A 21,612-nucleotide genomic window follows, 5' to 3' on the forward strand; every position below is an offset into this window, starting at 1 on the left:
TCAACCCGGCCGAGCGGGGTCTCCTTCAGTCAATACATCTCTCCCTTTGTCTCAACAGAATAAACGATGGAGTCTCACCTCCTCCCTTCCTGGCGCTTACTTTAAACAAGGTATCACGAACCCTAAACTGCCCCGTCAGACATTTTAAGCGAAACAACGGCTATTTTATGTCAGAGCGTCACTCTCTTCCATTAGATCATTGTACATCGACCTATTACCCCCTCTCTCTTCTCAATGTGCCACTGTCTCAATTTCGGCCATTTTTCCCGGTGCATCTCTCCCTCCCTGTGAACCATTTGAATTCTGTCCATCACTCTCTCCCTGCCGGCCATTGTAACAAAGGAATCAGGGACTATTTCAGGTCGGGCCGCCACTCCCTCGGATTTGTCAGTGCATCCCTCCCTCCCTCCCTGGTGATCATTTTCAATGCGTGCGTCACCCCCTCCCTGGTGACAATGTTATCTCGGCGCAAAACTCTGCCCCTGGTAATAATTTTATATTCTGGCTTTAATGCAGAATCCTATTTTAATCAGCAGGTAACTCCCCACACCCCGTGATAATTTTCAGTCAGTGCACAATCCCCACCCTGTCGGTCATTTTAACTCTGCCTGTCACTCCCACTCTCTTGTCAGTGTATCACTCCCTCCCTGCCCGCGATGAGAAACAAGGTGACCGCGGCCATCTTAATTCGGTCCATCGGCCCCTCCCTGGCGCCCATTGTCACTCAGCCCATCACTTTCTCCCCGAGACCATTTTCAGTCAACCTTTCACTCCCTCCCTAGTGACCATTCTAAATCCTTCTGTCGTTCCCTCCCTAGTCACCATTTTCAATCGGGGGGCAGATAGCCAGAATGGGAGTTCGGTGGAGATGAGATCCCGGGCACCCAGATCCTGGGCATCCGACCTCCCTGAGCCTGGAGCTGAGACGCTACTGTGTCAGTGTGAGGAGCTCCGACCCACTGTTGCAGTGCACAGGCTGCGGGGGGCAGCAGAAACGTCAAATAAAACTCGAGTCCGGCACCAGGACAGGAAGTTACAGCAGTTTATTGATTTCATCATGACAAATGTAAATTAAACAATGTGTAAGCTGCTGACGTGCGGGAATAAATAAGCTGCTCCCGACTCACTCACAGTCACACACAATTAACTGACCAGCGACAACGAGTGACAGTTCGAATAATCTGTCCCGTTTCTCACCGTCACTCTGCATCTGGGAACTGATGATTATAAAATCACACTTCAGGGCCGTGTCCGGGATCGCTGCAGATCCAGGGTCACTGCCGAGGGATTTGTCAATTTAACATCATTATATCGGCCGGGCTGCCGAATGCACCGTCCTCAGCAAAGGGAGCAAAAGGATTCTCTCCCGGGTTAATCCCACCCCGGGATACCGGTGTCCCAGACTGAGCCCCGGCCCCCGGGCCCTACCTGTCTGAGTAATTCCCCGGGGTGTCACGTGGAAGTCTCGAATACGCACATCCGGCGGAAGCTGCCCCGCCGGACAACAGGCGGAAACACGTCAGTGCGGACCGCTGCGAGCGACACACAGCGCGAGACCCGAGCCGGTTCCGTTAAAACCGTTGGGAATCACCCCGGGCGCGCGGCCGTTAAAGGTAAGGGCGGGAGTTAAAGGGGAGGGCGGGGAGTCGGCCAAATGTCGCCATTCCGCGGGCGGGGATGTTCACACATTCAGATGTTCACAGATCCACTGTCAGTCCGGGTCTGACTCCCTCCAGAGATCTCAGTTCCTTCTTCCCGGTCTCCCTGAACCGATTGGGCGGGGATGTTCACACATTCAGATGTTCACACGATCACTCTCAGTCCGGGTCTGGGTTCCTGCAGAGATCTCAGTTCCTTCTCCCCGCTCCAACTGAACCGATTGTTCCACAGCCTGAAACAGATGGGAGAATAAAGATGAAATAAACAGATTACACAACAGTGTCAGTAACAGGGGACCGGGGTTAATGTTTCAACAACACTCACAGACAAATATCACCAGAAAACCCGCGGATCCGCTGATATTTTATCACATTGAACATTCACACAAACACTCACCGGATCCACTTCAGACTCGGGAGGGTCAGTATGAGGCGGCGGAGAGCGGGGACAGATCGGTCTGTGAGCGAGTTTGATCTCAGCTCCAGCTCCGTCAGTGATGGGTTTGTACTGAGAGCGGAGACGAGATCCTCGGCACCAGAATCTGTGAGACCGACACGGATCAGCCTGGAGATGAGAGAGAGTGAGGGTGAAGGACACAGAGAGACAGGAGACGGTACAAATCCCCAGTGTTTATCAGTAACACCATTACTGATCACATTAATGTTCAGTGTCAGACACCCAGTGACTGTAAACACAATCTCCCACAGTCTGGTACTTACCCCAGTTTCTGTATTTTACACTCCGGGTTCCTCAGAGCCGCAGACACCAGTTTCACTCCTGAATCTCCCAGTTCATTAACACTCAGGTCCAGCTCCGTCAGTGATGGGTTTGTACTGAGAGCGGAGGCGAGATCCTCGGCACCAGAATCTGTGAGACCGACTTTCCACAGCCTGGAGATGAGAGAGAGTGAGGGTGAAGGACACAGAGAGACAGGAGACGGTACAAATCCCCAGTGTTTATCAGTAACACAATTACTGATTTTTTTTCTTCAGCACGACTGCGCAAGTCGGCCAGTGAGAACAGCAAGAAGAGTTTAAAAGGAAGACAGATTTACAGAGCGAGTGTCAGAGGAGCGGGAGACAGAGTAGGAAGGCTTTGGCTCAACGGGGCTTCGGCGATAAAGGGCCGAGGCGAGGTAGGTTATCTGTTTACAATACAGACAGAGAGTATGTGTGTGAGGCTGGTTTTCTGTGCTCGGTGTCAGATGTGGGAGATCCTGGAGACTCCCAGCCTCCTGGACGGCAACATCTGCACCCGGTGTGTCGAGCTGCAGCTCTTTAGGGACCGAGTTAGGGAACTGGAGATGCAGCTCGATGACCTTCGTCTGGTCAGGGAGAGCGAGGAGTGACAGAGAGGAGTTACAGGCAGGTGGTCACACCGGGGCCACGGGAGACTGAAGAAGTGGGTCACAGTCAGGAGAGGGAAGGGCAAGAATCAGGTTCTACAGAGTACCCCTGTGGATGTACCCCTTGACAATAGGTACTCCTGATCATGTGCTGCTCGAGGGAGGGACGGCCTAAAGAGGGGGGTGGGGGTGGGGGGAAGCAACACTGGCTGTGCCTGTGGCGCAGAGTCTGGCCCTGTGGTTCAGAAGGGCAGGGAAAGGAAGAGGATGGCAGTAGAGATCGGGGATTCTGTAGTTTGCGGGTCAGACAGGCGATTCTTTGGATGCAGGAATGAAACACATGAATGACAGTAGTTTGCCTCCCAGATGCCAGGGTCTGGGGTTTTCAGATCACATCCAAGATAGCCTGCAGTGGGAGGGAGAACAGCCAGAGGTCGTGGTACATATTGGTACCAGTGACATCGGTAGGAAAAGGGAAGCGGTCCTGAAAACAGACTATGGCGAGTTAGGATGTAAGTTGAGAAACAGGAACGCACAGGTAGTAATCTCGGGATTACTGCCTTTGCAACAAGACAGTGAGAATAGGAATAGGATGAGGTTAAGGATAAACGTGTGGCTGAAGGATTGGAGCAGGAGGGAGGGATTCAGATTTCCGGATCATTGGGACCTCTTTTGGAACAGGTATGACCTGCACAGAAAGGACGGGTTGCCCTTGAATCCCAGGGGGACCAATATCCTGGCAGGAAGGTTTGCTAAGGCTACTGGGGAGAGTTTAAATAGAATTGCTGGGGGTGGGAAAAGAACTGATGTGACGGAGGAGAGGAAGGTTGGCTCACAAATAGAGAACATTTGGAGAGAATGCGAAAGGGAGGATAGGCAGGAGATAGAGAAGGGACACATTCAGTCCAATCATTTGAGATGTGTCTATTTTAATGCAAGGAGTATGATGAATAAAACGGATGAGCTTAGAGCGTGGATCAGCTCTTGGAGCTATGACGTTGTGGTCATTAGAGAGACTTGGATGTCTCAGGGGCAGGAATGGCTACTTCATGTGCCAGGCTTTAGATGTTTCAGAAAGGACAGGGAGGGAGGCAAAAGAGGTGGGGGCGTGGCACTGTTGATCAGAGATAGTGTCACGGCTACAGAAAAGGAGGACGTCAAGGAGGGGTTGTCTACGGCGTCTCTGTGGGTGGAAGTTAGGAACAGGAAGGGGTCAATAACTCTGCTGGGTGTTTTGTATAGACCACCCAACAGTAACAGGGACATCGAGGAGCAAATAGGGAGACAGATTCTGGAAAGGAGTAATAATAACAGGGTTGTTTGAAGTGTGAGATTTTAATCTCCCAAATATTGATTGGCATCGCCCTAGATTGAGGTGTTTTGATAGGGTGGAGTTTGTTAGGTCTGTTCAGGAAGGTTTCTTGTCGCAATATGTAGATAAGCCTACAAGAGGGGAGGCTGTACTTGATCTGGTATTGGGAAATGAAACAGGCCAGGTATCAGGTCTCTCAGTGGGAGAGCATTTTGGAGATAGTGATCACAATTCTATCTATTTTATCACAGCATTAGAGACGGATAGGAACAGGCAAGTTAGGGAAACCTTTAATTGGAGTAAGGGGAACTATGAGGCTATCAGGCTGGAACTTGTAAGCATAAATTGGAAACTGATGTTCTCAGGGAAACATACCGAAGAAATGTAGAAAATGTTCAGGGGATATTTGCGTGGGGTTCTGAGTAGGTACGTTCCAATGAGACATGGAAAGGATGGTAGGGTACAAGATCCTTGGTGCACAAAGGCCGTTGTAAATCTAGTCAAGAAGAAAAGAAGAGCTTATGAAAGGTTCAAAAAACGAGGTAGTGATACGAATCTGGAAGATTATAAGGCTAGCAGGAAGGAGCTTAAGAATGAAATCAGGAGAGCTAGAAGGGGCCATGAGAAGGCCTTGGCGGACAGGATTAAGGAAAAACCCAAAGCATTCTGCAAGTATGTGAAGAGCAAGAGGATAAGACGTGAGAGGATAGGACGAATCAAGTGTGACAATGGAAAAGTGCATATGGAACCGGAGGAAATAGAGGAAGTATTTAATGAATCATTCACTTCAGTAGTCATGACGGAAAAGATCTTGGTGATTGTAGGGATGAATTGTAGTGGACTGCAAAGCTTGAGAATGTAGATATTAAGAAAGAGGATGTGCTGGAGCTTTTGGAAAGCATCAAGTTGGATAAGTCACTGGGAGGTGGTGGGATGTAACCCAGGCTACTGTGAGAAGTGTGGGAGGAGATTGCTGAGCCTCTGGAAATGATCTTTATATCATCACTGAGGATGGGAGAGGATTGGAGGGTTGCGGATGTTGTTCCCTTATTCAAGAAAGGGAGTAGGGATAGCCTAGGATATTACAGACTAGAGAGTCTTACTTCAGTGGTTGGTAAGTTGATGGGGAAGATCCAGAGGTAGGATTTATGAGCATCTGAAGAGGCAAAATATGATTAGGAATAGACAGTATGGCTTTGTGAATGGCAGGTCTTGCCTTACGAGCCTGAAGGGCCCGTATTGTGCTCTATATTTTCTATATTTCTTTGTTTCTACTGATCACAGTAATATTCAGTGTCAGACACCCAGTTACTGAAAACACAATCTCCCACAGTCTGGTATTTACTCCTGTTTCTGTATTTTACACTCCGCATTCCTCAGAGCCGCAGACACCAGTTTCACTCCTGAATCTCCCAGTTTATTCTCACTCAGGCCCAGCTCTGTCAGTGATGGGTTTGTACTGAGAGCGGAGGCGAGATCCTAGACACCAGAATCTGTGAGACCGACACGGATCAGCCTGGAGATGAGAGAGTGTGAGGGTGAAGGACACAGAGAGACAGGAGACGGTACAAATCCCCAGTGTTTATCAGTAACACAATTACTGATTTTTTTCTTCAGCACGACTGCGCAAGTCGGCCAGTGAGAACAGCGAGAAGAGTTTAAAAGGAAGACAGATTTACAGAGCGAGCGTCAGAGGAGCGGGAGACAGAGTAGGAAGGCTTTGGCTCAACGGGGCTTCGGCGATAAAGGGTCGAGGCGAGGTAGGTTATCTGTTTACAATACAGACAGAGAGTATGTGTGTGAGGCTGGGTTTCTGTGCTCGGTGTCAGATGTGGGAGATCCTGGAGACTCCCAGCGTCCCGGACGGCAACATCTGCACCCGGTGTGTCGAGCTGCAGCTCCTTAGGGACCGAGTTAGGGACCTGGAGATGCAGCTCGATGACCTTCATCTGGTCAGGGAGAGCAGGGAGAGAGAGAAGAGTTACAGGCAGGTGGTCACACCAGGGCCACGGGAGACTGAAGAAGTGGGTGACAGTCAGGAGAGGGAAGGGCAAGAAGCAGGGACTAGAGAGTATTCCTGTGGCTGTACCCCTTGACAATAAATACTCCTGTTCGAGTACTGCTGGAAGGAGAGCAACAACAGCTACACATCTGGCACAGTGTCTGGCTCTGTGGCTCAGGAGGGGAGGGAAAGGAAGAGGAAGGCAGCAGAGATAGGGGACTATAGTTAGGGGGTCAGACAGACGACTCTGTGGATGCAGGAAAGAAACTCGGATGGTAGTTTGCCTCCCAGGTGCCAGGGTCCGGGATGTTTCTGATCACGTCCAAGATATCCTGCAGTGGGTGGGAGAACAGCCAGAGGTCGTGGTACATATTGGTACCAGTGACATAGGCAGGAAAAGGGAAGAGGTCCTGAAAACAGAGTACAGGGTGTTCGGAAGTAATTTGAGAAGCAGGACCTCAAAGGTAGTGATCTCGGAATTACTGCCTGTGCCACGCGACAGTGAGAATAAGATTAGGATGAGGTGTAGGATAAACGTGTGGCTGAGGGATTGGAGCAGGAGGCAGGGATTCAGATTTCTGGATCATTGGGACCTCTTTTGGAGCAGCTGTGACCTGTACAAAAATGACCGGTTGCACTTGAAACCCGGGGGACCGATATCCTGACAGCAAGGTTTGCTAAGGCTACTGGGGAGAGTTTAAACAAGAATTGCTGGGGGGAGGGAACCAAATTGATGTGATGGAGGAGAGGGAGGTTGGCTCACAAATAGAGAGATTTGGAGACAGTGTGAAAGGGAGGATACGCAGGTGATAGAGAAGGGAGGCACTCAGTCCGATGGTTTGAGATGTGTCTATTTTAATGCAAGGAGTATGATGAATAAAACGGATGAGCTTAGAGCGTGGATCAGCTCTTGGAGCTATGATGTGGTGGCCATTACAGAGTCTTGGATGGGTCAGGGGCAGGAATGGTTACTTCGAGTGCCAGTCTTTAATTGTTTCAGAAAGGACAGTGAGGGAGGCAAAAGAGGTGGGGACCTGGCACTGTTGATCAGAGATAGTGTCACGGCTGCAGAAAAGGAGGAAGTCATGGGGAGGTTATCTATGGAGTCTCTGTGGGTGGAAGTTAGGAACAGGAAGGGGTCAATAACTCTACTGGGTGTTTTGTATAAACCACCCAACAGTAACAGGGACATCGAGAAGCAGATAGGGAGACAGATTCTGGAAAGGAGTTTTAATTACACGGTTGTTGAGGTGTGAGATTTTAATTTCCCAGATATTGATTGGCATCTCCCTAGAGTGAAGGGTTTAGATGGAGTGGAGTTTGTTAGGTCTGTTCAGGAAGTTTTTCTGACACAATATGTAGATAAGCCTACAAGAAGAGAGGCTGTACTTGATCCGGTTTTGGGAAATTAACCTGGTCAGGTGTCAGGTCTCTCAATGGGAGAGCATTTTGGAGATAGTGATCACAATTCTGTCTCTTTTACCATAGCATTAGAGAGGGATAGGAACAGGTAAGTTAGGGAAACCTTTAATTGGAGTAAGGAGAACTATGAGGCTATCAGGCTGGAACTTGTAAGCATAAATTGGAAATTGATGTCCTCAGGGAAAGATACCGAAGAAATGAAGAAAATGTTCAGGGGATATTTGCGTGGGGCTCTGAGTAGGTACGTTCCAATGAGACATGGAAAGGATGGGAGGGTACAAGATCCGTGGTGTACAAAGGTCGTTGTAAATCTAGTCAAGAAGAAAAGAAGAGCTTACAAAAGGTTCAAAAAACGAGGTAGTGATATGAATCTGGAAGATTATAAGGCTAGCAGGAAGGAGCTTATGAATGAAATCAGGAGAGCTAGAAGGGGCCATGAGAAGGCCTTGGCGGACAGGATTAAGCAAAACCCCAAAGCATTCTGCAAGTATGTGAAGAGCAAGAGGATAAAATGTGAGAGGATAGGACGAATCAAGTGTGACAACGGAAAAGAGCGTATTGAACCGGAGGAAATAGCGGAGGTATTTAATGAACCATTTGCTTCAGTATTCATGACGGAAAAGGATCTTGGCAATTGTAGTGATGACTTGCAGTGGACTGAAAAGCTTGAGAATGTAGATATTAAGAAAGAGGATGTGGTGGAGCTTTTGGAAAGCATCAAGTTGTATAAGTCACCGGGACCGGAAGAGATGTACCCCAGGCTACTGTTGGAAGTGAGGGAAGGGATTGCTGAGCCTCTGGCGATGATCTTTGCATCATCAATGAGGACGTGAGATGTTCCGGAGGATTGGAGGGTTGCGAATGTTGTTCACTTATTCAAGAAAGGGAGTAGGGATAGCCCAGGAAATTACAGGCTAGTGAGTCTTACTTCAGTGATTGGTAAGTTGATGGAGAAGATCCTGAGAGGTAGGATTTATGAACATCTGGAGAGGCATAATATGATTAGGAATAGTCAGCATGGCTTTGTCAAAGGCAGGTTGTGCCTTATGAGACTGAATGATTTTGTTGAGGATGTGACTAAACACATTGATGAAGGAAGGAAGAAGATGCAGTGTATATGGATTTCAGCAAGGCATTTGATAAGGTACCCCATGCAAGACTTATTGAGAAAGTAAAGAGGCATGGGATCCAAGGGGACATTGCTTTGTGGATCCAGAACAGACTTGCCCACAGAAGGCAAAGAGTGGTTGTAGACGGGTCATATTCTGCATGGAGGCCGGTGACCAGTGGAGTGCCTCAGGGATCTGTTCTGGGACCCCAAGTCTTCGTGATTTTTATAAATGACCTGGATGAGGAAGTGGAGGGTAGGGTTAGTAACTATGATGATGACACAAAGCTTGGGTTTGTTGTGGATAGTGTGGAGGGCTGTCAGAGTTTACAATGGGACATTGATAGGATGCAAAACTGGGCTGAGAAGTGGCAGATGTAGTTCAACCCAAATAAGTGTGAAGTGGTTCACTTTGTTAGGTCAAATATGATGGCAGAATATAGTATTAATGGTAAGACTTGGCAGTGTGGAGGATCGGAGGGATCTTGGGATCCGAGTACATAGGACACTCAAAGCTGCTATGCAGGTTGACTCTGTAGTTAAAAAGGCGTACGGTGTATTGGCCTTCATCAGTCGTGGGATTGAGTTTAAGAGTCGAGAGGTAATGTTTAAGAGTTGAGAGGTTATGAGGGGGATAGATCGAGTTGACGTGGATAGGCTTTTTCCATTGAGAGTAGGGGAGATTCAAACAAAAGGACATGATTTGAGAGTTAGGGGGCTAAAGTTTAATGGTAACACGAGGGGGAACTTCTTTACTCAGAGAGTGGTAGCTGTGTGGAGCGAGCTTCCAGAAGAAGTGGTAGAGGCAGGTTCGGTATTGTCATTTAAAGCAAAATTGGATAGGTATATGGACAGGAAAGGAATGGGGGGTTATAGGCTGAGTGCCGGTCACTGGGACTAGGTGAGGGTAAGCGTTCGGCACGGACTAGAAGGGCCGAGATGGCCTGTTTCCGTGCTGTTATGGTTATATGGTTGTATGTTGCAGCTATATAGGACCCTGATCAGACCCTACTTGGAGTACTGTGCTCAATTCTGGTCGTCTCACTATAGGAAGGACATGGAAACCATAGAAAGGGTGCAGAGGAGATTTACAAGGATGTTGCCTGGATTGGGGAGCATGCCTTATGAGGATAGGTTGAGTGAACTCGGCCTTTTCTCTTGGAGTGACGGACGATGAGAGGTGACTTGATAGAGGTGTACAAGATAATGAGAGGCATTGATCATGTGGATAGTCAAAGGCTTTTCCCCAGGGCTGAAATGGTTAGCACGAGAGGGCATAGTTTTAAGGTGCTTGGAAGTAGGTACAGAGGAGAGGTCAGGGGTAAGTTTTTTTACACAGAGAGTGGTGAGTGCGTGGAATGGGCTGCTGGCGGCGGTGGTGAAGGTGGAAACGATTGGGTCTTTTAACTCCAGGATGGCTACATGGAGCTTAGAAATATAGAGGGCTATGGGTAAAACCGAGGTAATTCTAAGGTAGAAACATGTTCGGTGCAGCTTTGTGGGCTGAAGGGCCTGTATTGTCCTGTATGTTATCTATGTTTCTTTGTTTCTACTGATCATGTTAATGCTCAGTGTCAGACACCCAGTGACTGTAAACACAATCTCTCACAGTCTGGTACTTACCGCAGTTTCTGTATTTTACACTCCTGGTTCCTCAGAGCCACAGACACCAGTTTCACTCCTGAATCTCCCAGTTTATTGTTCCCGAGTCTAAACAGAAACAGACAGATTGATGAACAAAGTGATTCAAACCGTGGGTCTGAGGGAATTTCTCTCACTCAGATATTTCAGGAAACATTAAACTCTTCAGTAAATCACTGATCGGAGTTCCCATCACTGTCAATGTCCCTCACTGCCCAGCTCCCGGGTATTCGCCGAATGTCAGTAATTTAGTCTGTCGGTGTGACCCTGTAAACTCCTCATATTCTCTCTCATTTCCAGATGGTTAAACAAAATGTTCCTGAAATGCAGTAATGTCAATGGGACACAATGAAATAGACCCAACCCAACCATCTCCGAGTGGGTGATGGTGAATAAAGATCCCACAGGAGGAAGGGGGTGAGGAAGAGAGATCACACAGGAAGTGGGGGATGGGAACAGACCCCACAGGCAGAAGGTGGATGGGGAAAAGAGATTCCAGAGGAGGAAGGAGGATGAGGAAGAGAAATCCCACAAAGGAAGGGAGATGAGAAAGCCACAGGAAGAGGGGAATGGGAGCAGAGGCCCAACAGCAGGAAGGGGGATGGTGAAGAGAGAGCCCACAGATGGAAGGGGGATGGGAAAGATACAGATCCCTGAAGAGGAAGGAAGACGTGGAAGGGAGATCCCACAAGAAGATTGGAGAATGGAGAACAGAAATCCCACAGGAGTATGTGGGATGGGGAAGAGAGATCCAACAGGAGGAAGGGGGTTGGGAAAGAGGGACCCCACATCATGAAGGGGGATGGGGCAAAGAGATCCAACAGCAGGGTTGGGGAGGAGAGATCCCACAGGAAGAAAGGGGTTGGGGAAGTTAATTCCCAACGGAAGAAGTGGGATGGGGATGAGAGATCCCACAGGAGGAAAGGGAATGGGGAAGATAAATGCCACAGGAGGAAGGCAATGTGGGAGAGATCGCACAGAAAGAAGGGGAATGAGGAAGAGAGATCCCACAGGAGGAAGGGGGATGGGGAAGAGAGATCCCACAGGAGGAAGGGGGATGGGGAAGAGAGATCTCAGTGGAGGAAGGGGGATGGGGAAGAGTGATCCCACAGGAGGAAGGGGGATGGGAAAGAGAGATCCCACAGGAGGAAGGGGGATGGGGAAGAGAGATCCCACAGGAGGAAGGGGGATGGGGAAGAGAGATCCCACAGGAGGTACGAGGATGGGGAAGAGAGATCCCACAGGAGGAAGGGGGATGCCACAGGAAGAGGGGAATGGGAACAGAGGCCCAACTGCAGGAAGGGGGATGGGGAGGAGAGATCCCACAGGAGGAAGGGGGATGGGGACGAGAGATCCTACTGGAGTAAGGGGGATGGGGAAGAGAGATCCCACAGGAGGAAGAGAGATGGGGAAGAGAGATTCCACAGGAGGAAGGGGGATGGGGAAAATACATCCCACAGGAGAATGCAGAAAGGTTAATAGAGAGCCCACAGGAGGAATGGGGATGGGGAAGAGAGATCCCACAGGAGGAAGGGGGATGGGGAAGAGAGATCCCACAGGAGGAAGGGAGATGGGGAAGAGGGATCCAAAAGGCGGAATGGAGATGAGAAAGTCAGATGCCACAGGAAGAGGGGAATGGGAACAGAGGCCCAACTGCAGGAAGGGGGATGGGGAGGAGAAATCCCACAGTAGGAAGGGGGATGGGGCAGAGAGATCCCACAGGAGGAAGGGGGATGGGGACGAGAGATCCTACTGGAGTAAGGGGGATGGGGAAGAGAGATCCCACAGGAGGAAGAGAGATGGGGAAGAGAGATTCCACAGGAGGAAGGGGGATGGGGAAAATACATCCCACAGGAGAATGCAGAAAGGTTAATAGAGAGCCCACAGGAGGAATGGGGATGGGGAAGAGAGATCCCACAGGAGGAAGGGGGATGGGGAAGAGAGATCCCACAGGAGGAAGGGAGATGGGGAAGAGGGATCCAAAAGGCGGAATGGAGATGAGAAAGTCAGATGCCACAGGAAGAGGGGAATGGGAACAGAGGCCCAACTGCAGGAAGGGGGATGGGGAGGAGAGATCCCACAGGAGGAAGGGGGATGGGGCAGAGAGATCCCACAGGAGGAATGGGGATGGGGACAAGAGATCCCACTGGAGGAAGGGGGATGGGGAAGAGAGATCCCACAGGAGGAAGAGGGATGGGGAAGAGAGATTCCACAGGATGAAGGGGGATGGGGAAGAGAGATTCCACAGGATGAAGGGGGATGGGGAAGAGAGATCCCACTGGAGGAAGGGGGATGGGGAAAATACATCCCACAGGAGAATGCAGAAAGGTTAATAGAGAGCCCACAGGAGGAATGGGGATGGGGAAGAGAGATCCCACAGGAGGAAGGGGGATGGGGAAGAGAGATCCCACAGGAGGAAGGGAGATGGGGAAGAGGGATCCAAAAGGCGGAATGGAGATGAGAAAGTCAGATGCCACAGGAAGAGGGGAATGGGAACAGAGGCCCAACTGCAGGAAGGGGGATGGGGAGGAGAGATCCCACAGGAGGAAGGGGGATGGGGCAGAGAGATCCCACAGGAGGAATGGGGATGGGGACAAGAGATCCCACTGAAGGGGGATGGGGAAGAGAGATCCCACAGGAGGAAGAGGGATGGGGAAGAGAGATTCCACAGGATGAAGGGGGATGGGGAAGAGAGATTCCACAGGATGAAGGGGGATGGGGAAGAGAGATCCCACTGGAGGAAGGGGGATGGGGAAGAGAGATCCCACAGGAGGAAGAGGGATGGGGAAGAGAGATTCCACAGGAGGAAGGGGGATGGGGAAAAGACATCCCACAGGAGAATGTGGAAAGGTCAATAGAGAGCCCACAGGAGGAATGGGGATGGGGAAGAGAGATAGCACAGGAGGAAGGGGGATGGGTAAGAGAGATTCCACAGGAGGAAGGGGGATGGGGAAGAGAGATTCCACAGGAGGAAGGGAGATGGGGAAAAGACATCCCACAGGAGAATTCGGAAAGGTTAATAGAGAGCCCACAGGAGGATTGGGGATGGGGACGAGATCCCTGAGAATGGAAGAGTGATTGAGATGAGAGGTCCCACAGGAAGATTTCAAGGGTAAACAATATTCCCAGATGATGGAGGATGCATAAATTTGTGTTGTGTCTGAACAGATTCGCCTTCTCTCTCTGTGCATATGTGGTAGTGAGCAGCCACACACGGGGAAGGGCAGTGGGAGGACAATCTCACAATGGTATTTCTCTCCTTCTCACTGGGACAGTCTGCTGACGGTCTCTTGTCCCTCACCAGGAGGAGGGTGTGAATCTCTGACCCACCTGCTGCAGTCAGTGTCGGTCTGGGTGTCAGTAACAGTGAGAAGGAACATTGTCAATGGACGGGTCACAGGCAGCGAGAAACACGGCCATTCCTGTGATTTACTACCATTAAACCAATGGTCGTTGTTCACTGATCTGATGAAGTCTCCAACATCCCTTCACGTGAACCAAAGAACCCTCCTGTCCTTGGGGAATTACTGACAGATCCCCGTGGGCATTTGTCACAATTGTTCACAATCTGATTTACTACAGTTTTACCGAAATTCCTTTACATTGAAACAACACAATGGAACAGTTTCACAGTTCAGATTGAGAGATAAATCAAGTTACCTCAACTCCTGGCACTTGTGCAGCCCGGATCCCAGTCGCTGGATTCCTTCACACTGAATGTGGCAGTTCTCCAGGTCGAGGTGTTTTATTGTATCACAGAGTCCGATGACATGAGACAGGACCGCGCAGTCAAAAGGGGTCAGTGTCATTTCACGGAATGCAAGTTTTTTCACAGATCCCAGTGCGGCCTGAGCCAGACCACGATTCTGAGACTCAAACAGGTAGTGCAATGTGTTCAGGAGGCTCCTTTTACCAGCTTCACTCCATGTGTTTCCAGTCTGGCGTTGAACCTCCTCCTTCACCCAGTCAAACACCCGGCAGGTTGTTTGATGAGGAAATGGACCCAGAAACTCCTCCAGGGCCCGAGCTGTCATTGGGGAGGAGAGACCAGCAACAAAACAGAGAAATACCTCAAATCGCCCATCTGTCGTGCTGTGGACTTCAGTGAGGAATTTCAGGATATCCCCGGGATGTGGATTCAGGAATTGTGCGACTGCAGCTACAAACTCTTGGATGGTGAGGTGTGGGAATGTGTACACCACGCTCTGTGCAGAATCCTCTCTCTCCAAAAGCTCCATCAGGAACCCGGACAGGAACTGGGAAGGCTGCAGATTGTACTTGATCAAATCTCCATCTGTGAACACAATCTTCCTCTCAGACAATCCTCTGAAGGCCATCTGACCAACCCTGAGTAACACATCACGGGGGCTCTCAATCTCACGGCCGTGGTTTTTTAGGATGTTGTAAATATAGTAGGAGTACAGTTGGGTGATGGTCTTGGGAACTCGCTGCGGGTCCCTGACTTTTTGTGTGAAGAAGGGGCCCAGTGCCAGAGCGAGGATACAGCAGTAGGAGGGGTTGTAGCTCATGGTGTACAGGATCTCGTTCTCCTTCATGTGTTTGAAAACAGCTTCCGCCAACGTCTGATCTTCAAAATGCCTGATGAAATATTCCTTCCGTTCCTCACCAGAAAATCCCAGAATTTCAGCCCAGACACCGATCTTTGCCTTTTCCAATAAATGTAACTCAGTGGGGCGGGTGGTCACCAGCACTGAACACCCTGGGAGCAGCTTGCCCTGGATTAAACTGTAGACAATGTCAGACACTTCACACCGCCACTCGGGATCTGGGCACTGGTGCTTGGGTTTTGTGTCTCTCCGACTGTCAGCAAAATAGATTTTGTCATTGAATTCATCCAAACCATCGAATATAAACAGCAATCCCTCTGGGTTCTTCCAGACCTCTCTCAGGATATTCCCAAAGTAAGGATACTGATCTAGAATGAGTTCCCTCAGGTTTATTCTGTTGTTAATGGAGTTTAAATCCCGGAATTTGAAACTGAAGACAAACTGGAATTGTAGGTATATTTTCCCCATGGCCCAGTCATAAACAATCTTTTGTACCATTGTTGTTTTCCCGATCCCTGTGACTCCGGCCACTGCTGCTGAACTCCCAGATTTGGATTTACTCCGGGAAAAGCTGCTCTGGAACAACTGATCATTCCGGATTTTTTCCAGCTCTCCGCGGAGATGTTTCTCTCTCCACTCCTCGTGGTCTCTGCCTCTTGCCAGCAGCTCATGTTCCACCAGTCTCCGATCTCGAACAGTAGAAATGACCGTGAGCTCAGCGTATCGATCAACCAGCTGGAAAACCTTCACCTTCTCCGTCATCAGGATCGTGTTCACTATCAGTGTTTCAGTTTGTGCCCGCAGAATCTCCTTGTGTTTCTGTTGAACATCTTCCATGGGAACAGACAGTGGACAAACTGTTAGAAACCTCAACAGAACTCAGTATTTAAGCACACAAGAGTTAGCTCAAAGCTACTGCATTGATTGGATTCACCAATGGATGTACGTACAGTAAAGTGAATTCAATTAACTGACCGCTGACTGGACAGAGAGGCCTGGTCCAGATACACACCAGATCATCACATTTCACCATTAATTGTGCTGTGAAGGTGAGTATTTCCCTGGTAGTTTACTGACCCCCGACTGTCCCATACTGGACAATCTCCCACTACTGCCACAGAAATCATTGCTCCTGAGGAAGAAACTTTTCATCCCCAGTGTTGATGTGGCAGATGGAGATAGAGAAGAGGGTAGAGGACATTCTGCCAAAGGAACAGGTCGGGGAATCACAGCTCCCCCTCACCCCTCACCGTCACTGATTCAAAATACAAAGAAGCAGCTTTGCTGATCAGCACGTGCACTGTGGGTGTGTGGTTGGGGTGTGTGGGATCTCAAAGTGTGTTCGAATCCTGTCAGGCGTGTGTAGGGTCTCACAGTGTGTGAGGACCATGTCAGGGGTGTGTGGGGTCTCACAGTTTGTCAGGACCCTGTCAGGGGTGTGTGGGGTCTCACAGTGTGTCAGGACCCTGTCAGGTGTGTGTGGGGTCTCACAGTGTGTCAGGAACCTGTCAGGTGTGTGTGGGGTCTCACAGTGTGTCAGGAACCTGTCAGGGGTGTGTGGGGTCTCACAGTGTGTCAGGACCCTGTCAGGGGTGTGTGGGGTGTCACAGTGTGTCAGGAACCTGTCAGGGGTGTGTGGTGTCTCACAGAGTGTCAGGACCCTGTCAGGGGTCTGTGGGGTCTCACAGTGTGTCCGGACCCTGTCAGGGGTGTGTGGGGTCTCACAATGTGTCAGGACTCTGTCAGGGGTGTGTGGGGTCTCACAGTGTGTCAGGATCCTGTCAGGGGTGTGTGTGGTCTCACAGTGTGTCAGGACCCTGTCAGGGGTGTGTGGGGACTCACAGGGTATCAGTACCCTGTCAGGTACGTGTGGGTTCTCACAGGGTATCAGTACCCTGTCAGGTACGTGTTGGTTCTCACAGGGTATCAGAACCCTGTCAGGTACGTGTGGGTTCTCACAGGGTATCAGTACCCTGTCAGGTACGTGTGGGTTCTCACAGGGTATCAGAAACCTGTCAGGTACGTGTGGTTTCTCACAGGGTATCAGAACCCTGTCAGGTACGTGTGGGTTCTCACAGGGTATCAGAACCCTGTCAGGTACGTGTGGGTTCTCACAGGGTATCAGTACCCTGTCAGGTATGTATGGGGTCTCCATTCAATGTGTTCAGCTGTGATAGGGAGCGTATGAAAACATTGATTGTGGACATATTTAATTTTGAGAATGTGACAGTGGTTGAAATGATGTTCTTCAACAATCAGGGGGTGTATCTGTTTCATATTCAGAAATGGGTGTGGGAATTTCACTGTCGGGTGTGTTCCATCTGTAAACCGGATGAAGGACAATGAGCAACAAGCTTGCAGCGATTTACCAAACCCTTGGTGCAGGGTAACTGAGGGGTTTCATTGACCAGATGTGGACTGGAACAGCATTAACAGAGGTGAAAGAGACGTGAGTAGTTTGTAAACCTCCTGATTGGTCTATCTCTGGTACCAAATTTAAATTATCATCTATGGGATTTGTTCCTGTAAGTGAGAGAGACTGAACCAGGGTTCTGGCCGAGATTCCCTATATTTATGTTAAGAGCTTCGAATAATCAGACAAAAAATGGTCTGATGCAATAGATAGATAGATAGATAGATAGATAGATAGATAGATAGATACTTTATTCATCCCCATGGGGAAATTCAACCTTTTTTCCAATGTCCCATACACTTGTTGTAGCAAAACTAATTACATACAATACTTAACTCAGTAAAAATATGATATGCATCTAAATCACTATCTCAAAAAGCATTAATAATAGCTTTTAAAAAGTTCTTAAGTCCTGGCAGTTGAATTGTCAAGCCTAATGGCATTGGGGAGTATTGACCTCTTCATCCTGTCTGAGGAGCATTGCATCGATAGTAACCTGTCGCTGAAACTGCTTCTCTGTCTCTGGATGGTGCTATGTAGAGGATGTTCAGAGTTTTCCATAATTGACCGTAGCCTACTCAGCGCCCTTCGCTCAGCTACCGATGTTAAACTCTCCAGTACTTTGCCCACGACAGAGCCCGCCTTCCTTAGCAGCTTATTAAGACGTGAGGCGTCCCTCTTCTTAATGCTTCCTCCCCAACACGCCACCACAAAGAAGAGGGCGCTCTCCACAACTGACCTATAGAACATCTTCAGCATCTCACTACAGACATTGAATGACGCCAACCTTCTAAGGAAGTACAGTTGACTCTGTGCCTTCCTGCACAAGGCATCTGTGTTGGCAGTCCAGTCTAGCTTCTCGTCTAACTGTACTCCCAGATACTTGTAGGTCTTAACCTGCTCCACACATTCTCCATTAATGATCACTGGCTCCATATGAGGCCTAGATCTCCTAAAGTCCACCACCATCTCCTTGGTCTTGGTGATATTGAGACGCAGGTAGTTTGAGTTGCACCATATCACAAAGTCCTGTATCAGTTTCCTATACTCCTCCTCCTGTCCATTCCTGACACACCCCACTATGGCCGTGTCATCAGCGAACTTCTGCACATGGCAGGACTCCGAGTTATATTGGAAGTCTGATGTGTACAGGGTGAACAGGACCGGAGAGATTTTGTGATATTTGTCTTTCCTACGCTCTCTCCTCTGTTAAATGTGCAGTTGTGTGATCCAACTCAGTCTGCGGTGATGATGTCTTACAATCTCGAGCCCATGCACTGCCCCGGGCTCCATTTTCACAGACATGATGGGCTTATGGATGTAGTGAGCTTCCCATCCAGACGGTCACAATTTAACTAATTGCAATATTATTTATAGATATTTTCAGTCCTTTGCACCTTCCTTGTCGAGATCCCACAACCCTCGGTTTCTCTGTCCTGATTCCCATCTCTCACCCTTCCACACTGTCCAGTCCACAGAGGGGGCAGCAGTGCCTGGCAAGAGAAGGTTTTGACTTTTTGGTGTGAAGAAATATAAATTTTTATTTCCATTCTCCAGATCGCCCCTTCTCCACTCAGTCTCCGGTGGGGATCTGTAGTTGCAGGCCCCAGAGCGGTGTGACCACTTTCCTCAAACTCGCCAGCTCTCTGCCTCTTTCCACAAAATGTCCTTTGAAAACTCTCCCGCTAGCAAACACGTTTCCCTGTGTCTCACTGTGTTCTCTGTCACAGTGCCAACATTTACCTGGTCAGATCCTGGTGGCTCAACAACTGAACCGCCCGACGCAAATTACAACCGTTGGTGGAAACAGAGGTCAAGTTTCAACTTGATGAACCCTGCTTCAGCCTCATCTGGGCCATTGCGTACCGTTCTGATCGCCCCACTACCGGAGGGATATTGAGGCTTTAGAGAGGGAGCAGAAGAGGTTTACCAGGATGCTGCCTGGTTTAGAGGCCATGTGCTATCATGAGAGGCTGGAAGAAATTAGATTTTCCCCGGATCATCGGAGGCCGAGGGGAGCTCTGACACAGGATGACAAGATTACGAGAGGCATCGATAGAGTGGACAGAGAGAATCGGTTTCCCGCGGTTGAAATGTCTATTACCGGAGGGAATATATTGAAGGTGAGAGGGTGTAGAATGAAGGGGGATGTCAAGGATAGCTTATTTTTTAAATCAGACAATCGTGGCTGACTGGAACGCACTGCCTGGTAAGGTGGTAGAGGCAAATTATTAGAAGCTTTTAAGGGACGTTTGGACAGGCGCATGGATGTAAGGAGGATGGAGGCAGATGGACATGGTGAAGGAAGGAGAGATTAGTCTTCAGGTTTGTTTGATTTATTTCATAGCTGTTTCAGCACAATATTATTTGCCTAATGGCTTATTCCTGTGTTATACTCTGCAATGTTCAATGCACATTCACTTACCTTTCAGCTCACTGAGAATCTTTAGTAAATGTTGAGCGGAAATTGGTCGATGGGAAGGATCACAGCCTGTTTGGATTTAAACAAATTAAGGAAATCATTTTTGTAAAATTGTAAAGTGTGCTGTGTTGCGATCCAAATTTAAATTAATCTCTGATACTATCTCACCATAAATCTGCATTTCCTTCAGTATCTGGTCCAACTTTGGGACACCAATCCGCATTTTCACGAAGGTTTCCCACATCACCCTCGGGGCGCGGGAGCCTTTCTCCATCACCAGGCTCAGGAGAAGTTTAGAACTGTCCGCCCGCTCTCCCTTATCAGTGAGATCAGAGATTTTCTGTGAAGAGTAACGGAGAACATATTGGGGACTGACAGATTCACACAGAGAATGAGAAGTAAATGATGTGCTCTGTAACGGGATCACACTGAGCAGTCACCCGGACGGGTGCTGATCCTGTCTGGACATGGACTGTACATTCTGAGTGCAGAGCACACAGAGGGACATTCACCGTGAACCTGGTCCACCAGTCAATGAGATCCTGGCTGGTCTGTGACCGCTTCATTGACGTGGCTCCAAATCCATAAATAATTCCTCACCGGATTTGACGGTGTAAAACAGAAATCAGGAAATAACGATCACAGATGAAGAAAGAAGTCAGGAAGGTTTTTGTATCAGAGTGAGCAGTCTCGGAGAAGTTGCAGAAAAGATGATGTGATTCATCTCCTCAATCCGCCAGTGTACAACATGACAGCGGATTACCGGCTGACACCTGATGCCTTTCCTTTGCCATTTCCGGTTGAGGTTTATTCAGTGATTACACATTTCAACATGACAGTATTCCCCGATCCACACTGTTTGCAATTACAGATTGTAACACAATCATCTTCACCCAGAACAGAACACACTCGAGCTCCTGTGGAACGCACTGATAATGCCCCGGTTCTCACTGACATTCTGCCGTCACACTGTACAGTATTCACGAAATAAAATTCCTGCCATATTTCCATTTAAACTCGTTTATTGCAACATCATAGAACTGTTGCCTACTCCCCTCGCTCTGAACATTGAGCCGCCAACAGGGGTATTTACAACTCTTTCAATCATTGCTTGAGATTCACATTTTTAAGAATTATATATACTTTGTAATTTGTTTTTATACTTTGACATCCTGATGAAACAGAGTCCCGACTCCTGTCAGTCCTGTGATGTGTGAAAATTCAAGCCCATTCTCCCTCCCACTCACCCGATGTTCCTCTCCGCTGAACTGATTCTCGGCCGTTAACGCCAGGCTCACTCCGTGCACCCCTCCTTCCATCGCCTGCTCCAGCCTGTCCCGGTAGAAGTCCGTCAACTGCAGCAGCTGGAAATCATCACAGATTGCCAGGAGCTTGGTGATCACTCTCAGATCTGTGAAGGAAAATTGGGAAAATTAAAGATATTATCGGACACCTATTGGACCGCAGATTTCTCTCTGGATCCTGGAGACGGGGTTTCTGTACAGCACGTCGCCAAACAGAATCCAAAATAGACACACTAATGTGTTACAATTTGGAAGGACAGATCAGAGAAAGAATTTCACAGCGAAAGACAGGGCACTGAGTAGTGCTCTGAGGAACATGGATATGACCCCATGGATCTTAAGTGATTGAAAGTGGTGTCACATGGAGTTAGGGGTGTAAATAAATATTTGATAGATTGGATGTTATAAATCCAACC

At 48.9% G+C, this 21,612-nt stretch overlaps 2 protein-coding genes across 2 annotated transcripts in view; both read right to left on the reverse strand.

Moving 5' to 3' along the window:
• Positions 1–21,612, reverse strand: part of LOC140721733 (NACHT, LRR and PYD domains-containing protein 3-like) — a 943,069-nt gene that overhangs the window by 847,428 nt on the left and 74,029 nt on the right. Inside the window, exons 9-13 of the mRNA XM_073036528.1 lie at positions 21,140–21,303; positions 20,061–20,232; positions 19,896–19,961; positions 14,150–15,887; positions 10,472–10,558 (exon numbers count right to left, since the gene is read on the reverse strand). Of these exons, the coding sequence (XP_072892629.1) occupies positions 10,472–10,558; positions 14,150–15,887; positions 19,896–19,961; positions 20,061–20,232; positions 21,140–21,303 (2,227 nt within the window). The remainder of the gene's footprint in view (positions 1–10,471; positions 10,559–14,149; positions 15,888–19,895; positions 19,962–20,060; positions 20,233–21,139; positions 21,304–21,612) is intronic.
• LOC140721705 (ribonuclease inhibitor-like) lies at positions 1,880–4,012 on the reverse strand. Its single transcript, XM_073036492.1, has 3 exons — positions 4,002–4,012; positions 2,379–2,549; positions 1,880–2,223 (listed from the first exon to the last, which is right to left on the reverse strand). Exons 1-3 carry the CDS (start codon positions 4,010–4,012, stop codon positions 2,052–2,054), a joined length of 354 nt encoding a protein of 117 aa, XP_072892593.1. The 3' UTR covers positions 1,880–2,051.

The sequence above is a fragment of the Hemitrygon akajei genome, unplaced genomic scaffold, assembly GCF_048418815.1.
Source record: "Hemitrygon akajei unplaced genomic scaffold, sHemAka1.3 Scf000060, whole genome shotgun sequence".
NCBI lineage: Eukaryota > Metazoa > Chordata > Chondrichthyes > Myliobatiformes > Dasyatidae > Hemitrygon > Hemitrygon akajei.

What these genes read in the sequence shown, in the direction of transcription:
- LOC140721705 (XM_073036492.1), bottom strand. An exon ending in TGTAAAATACAGAAACTGGG is followed by an intron (nt 2,224 to 2,378) that starts GTAAGTACCAGA and finishes TCTCATCTCCAG; the next exon opens with GCTGATCCGTGTCGGTCTCA.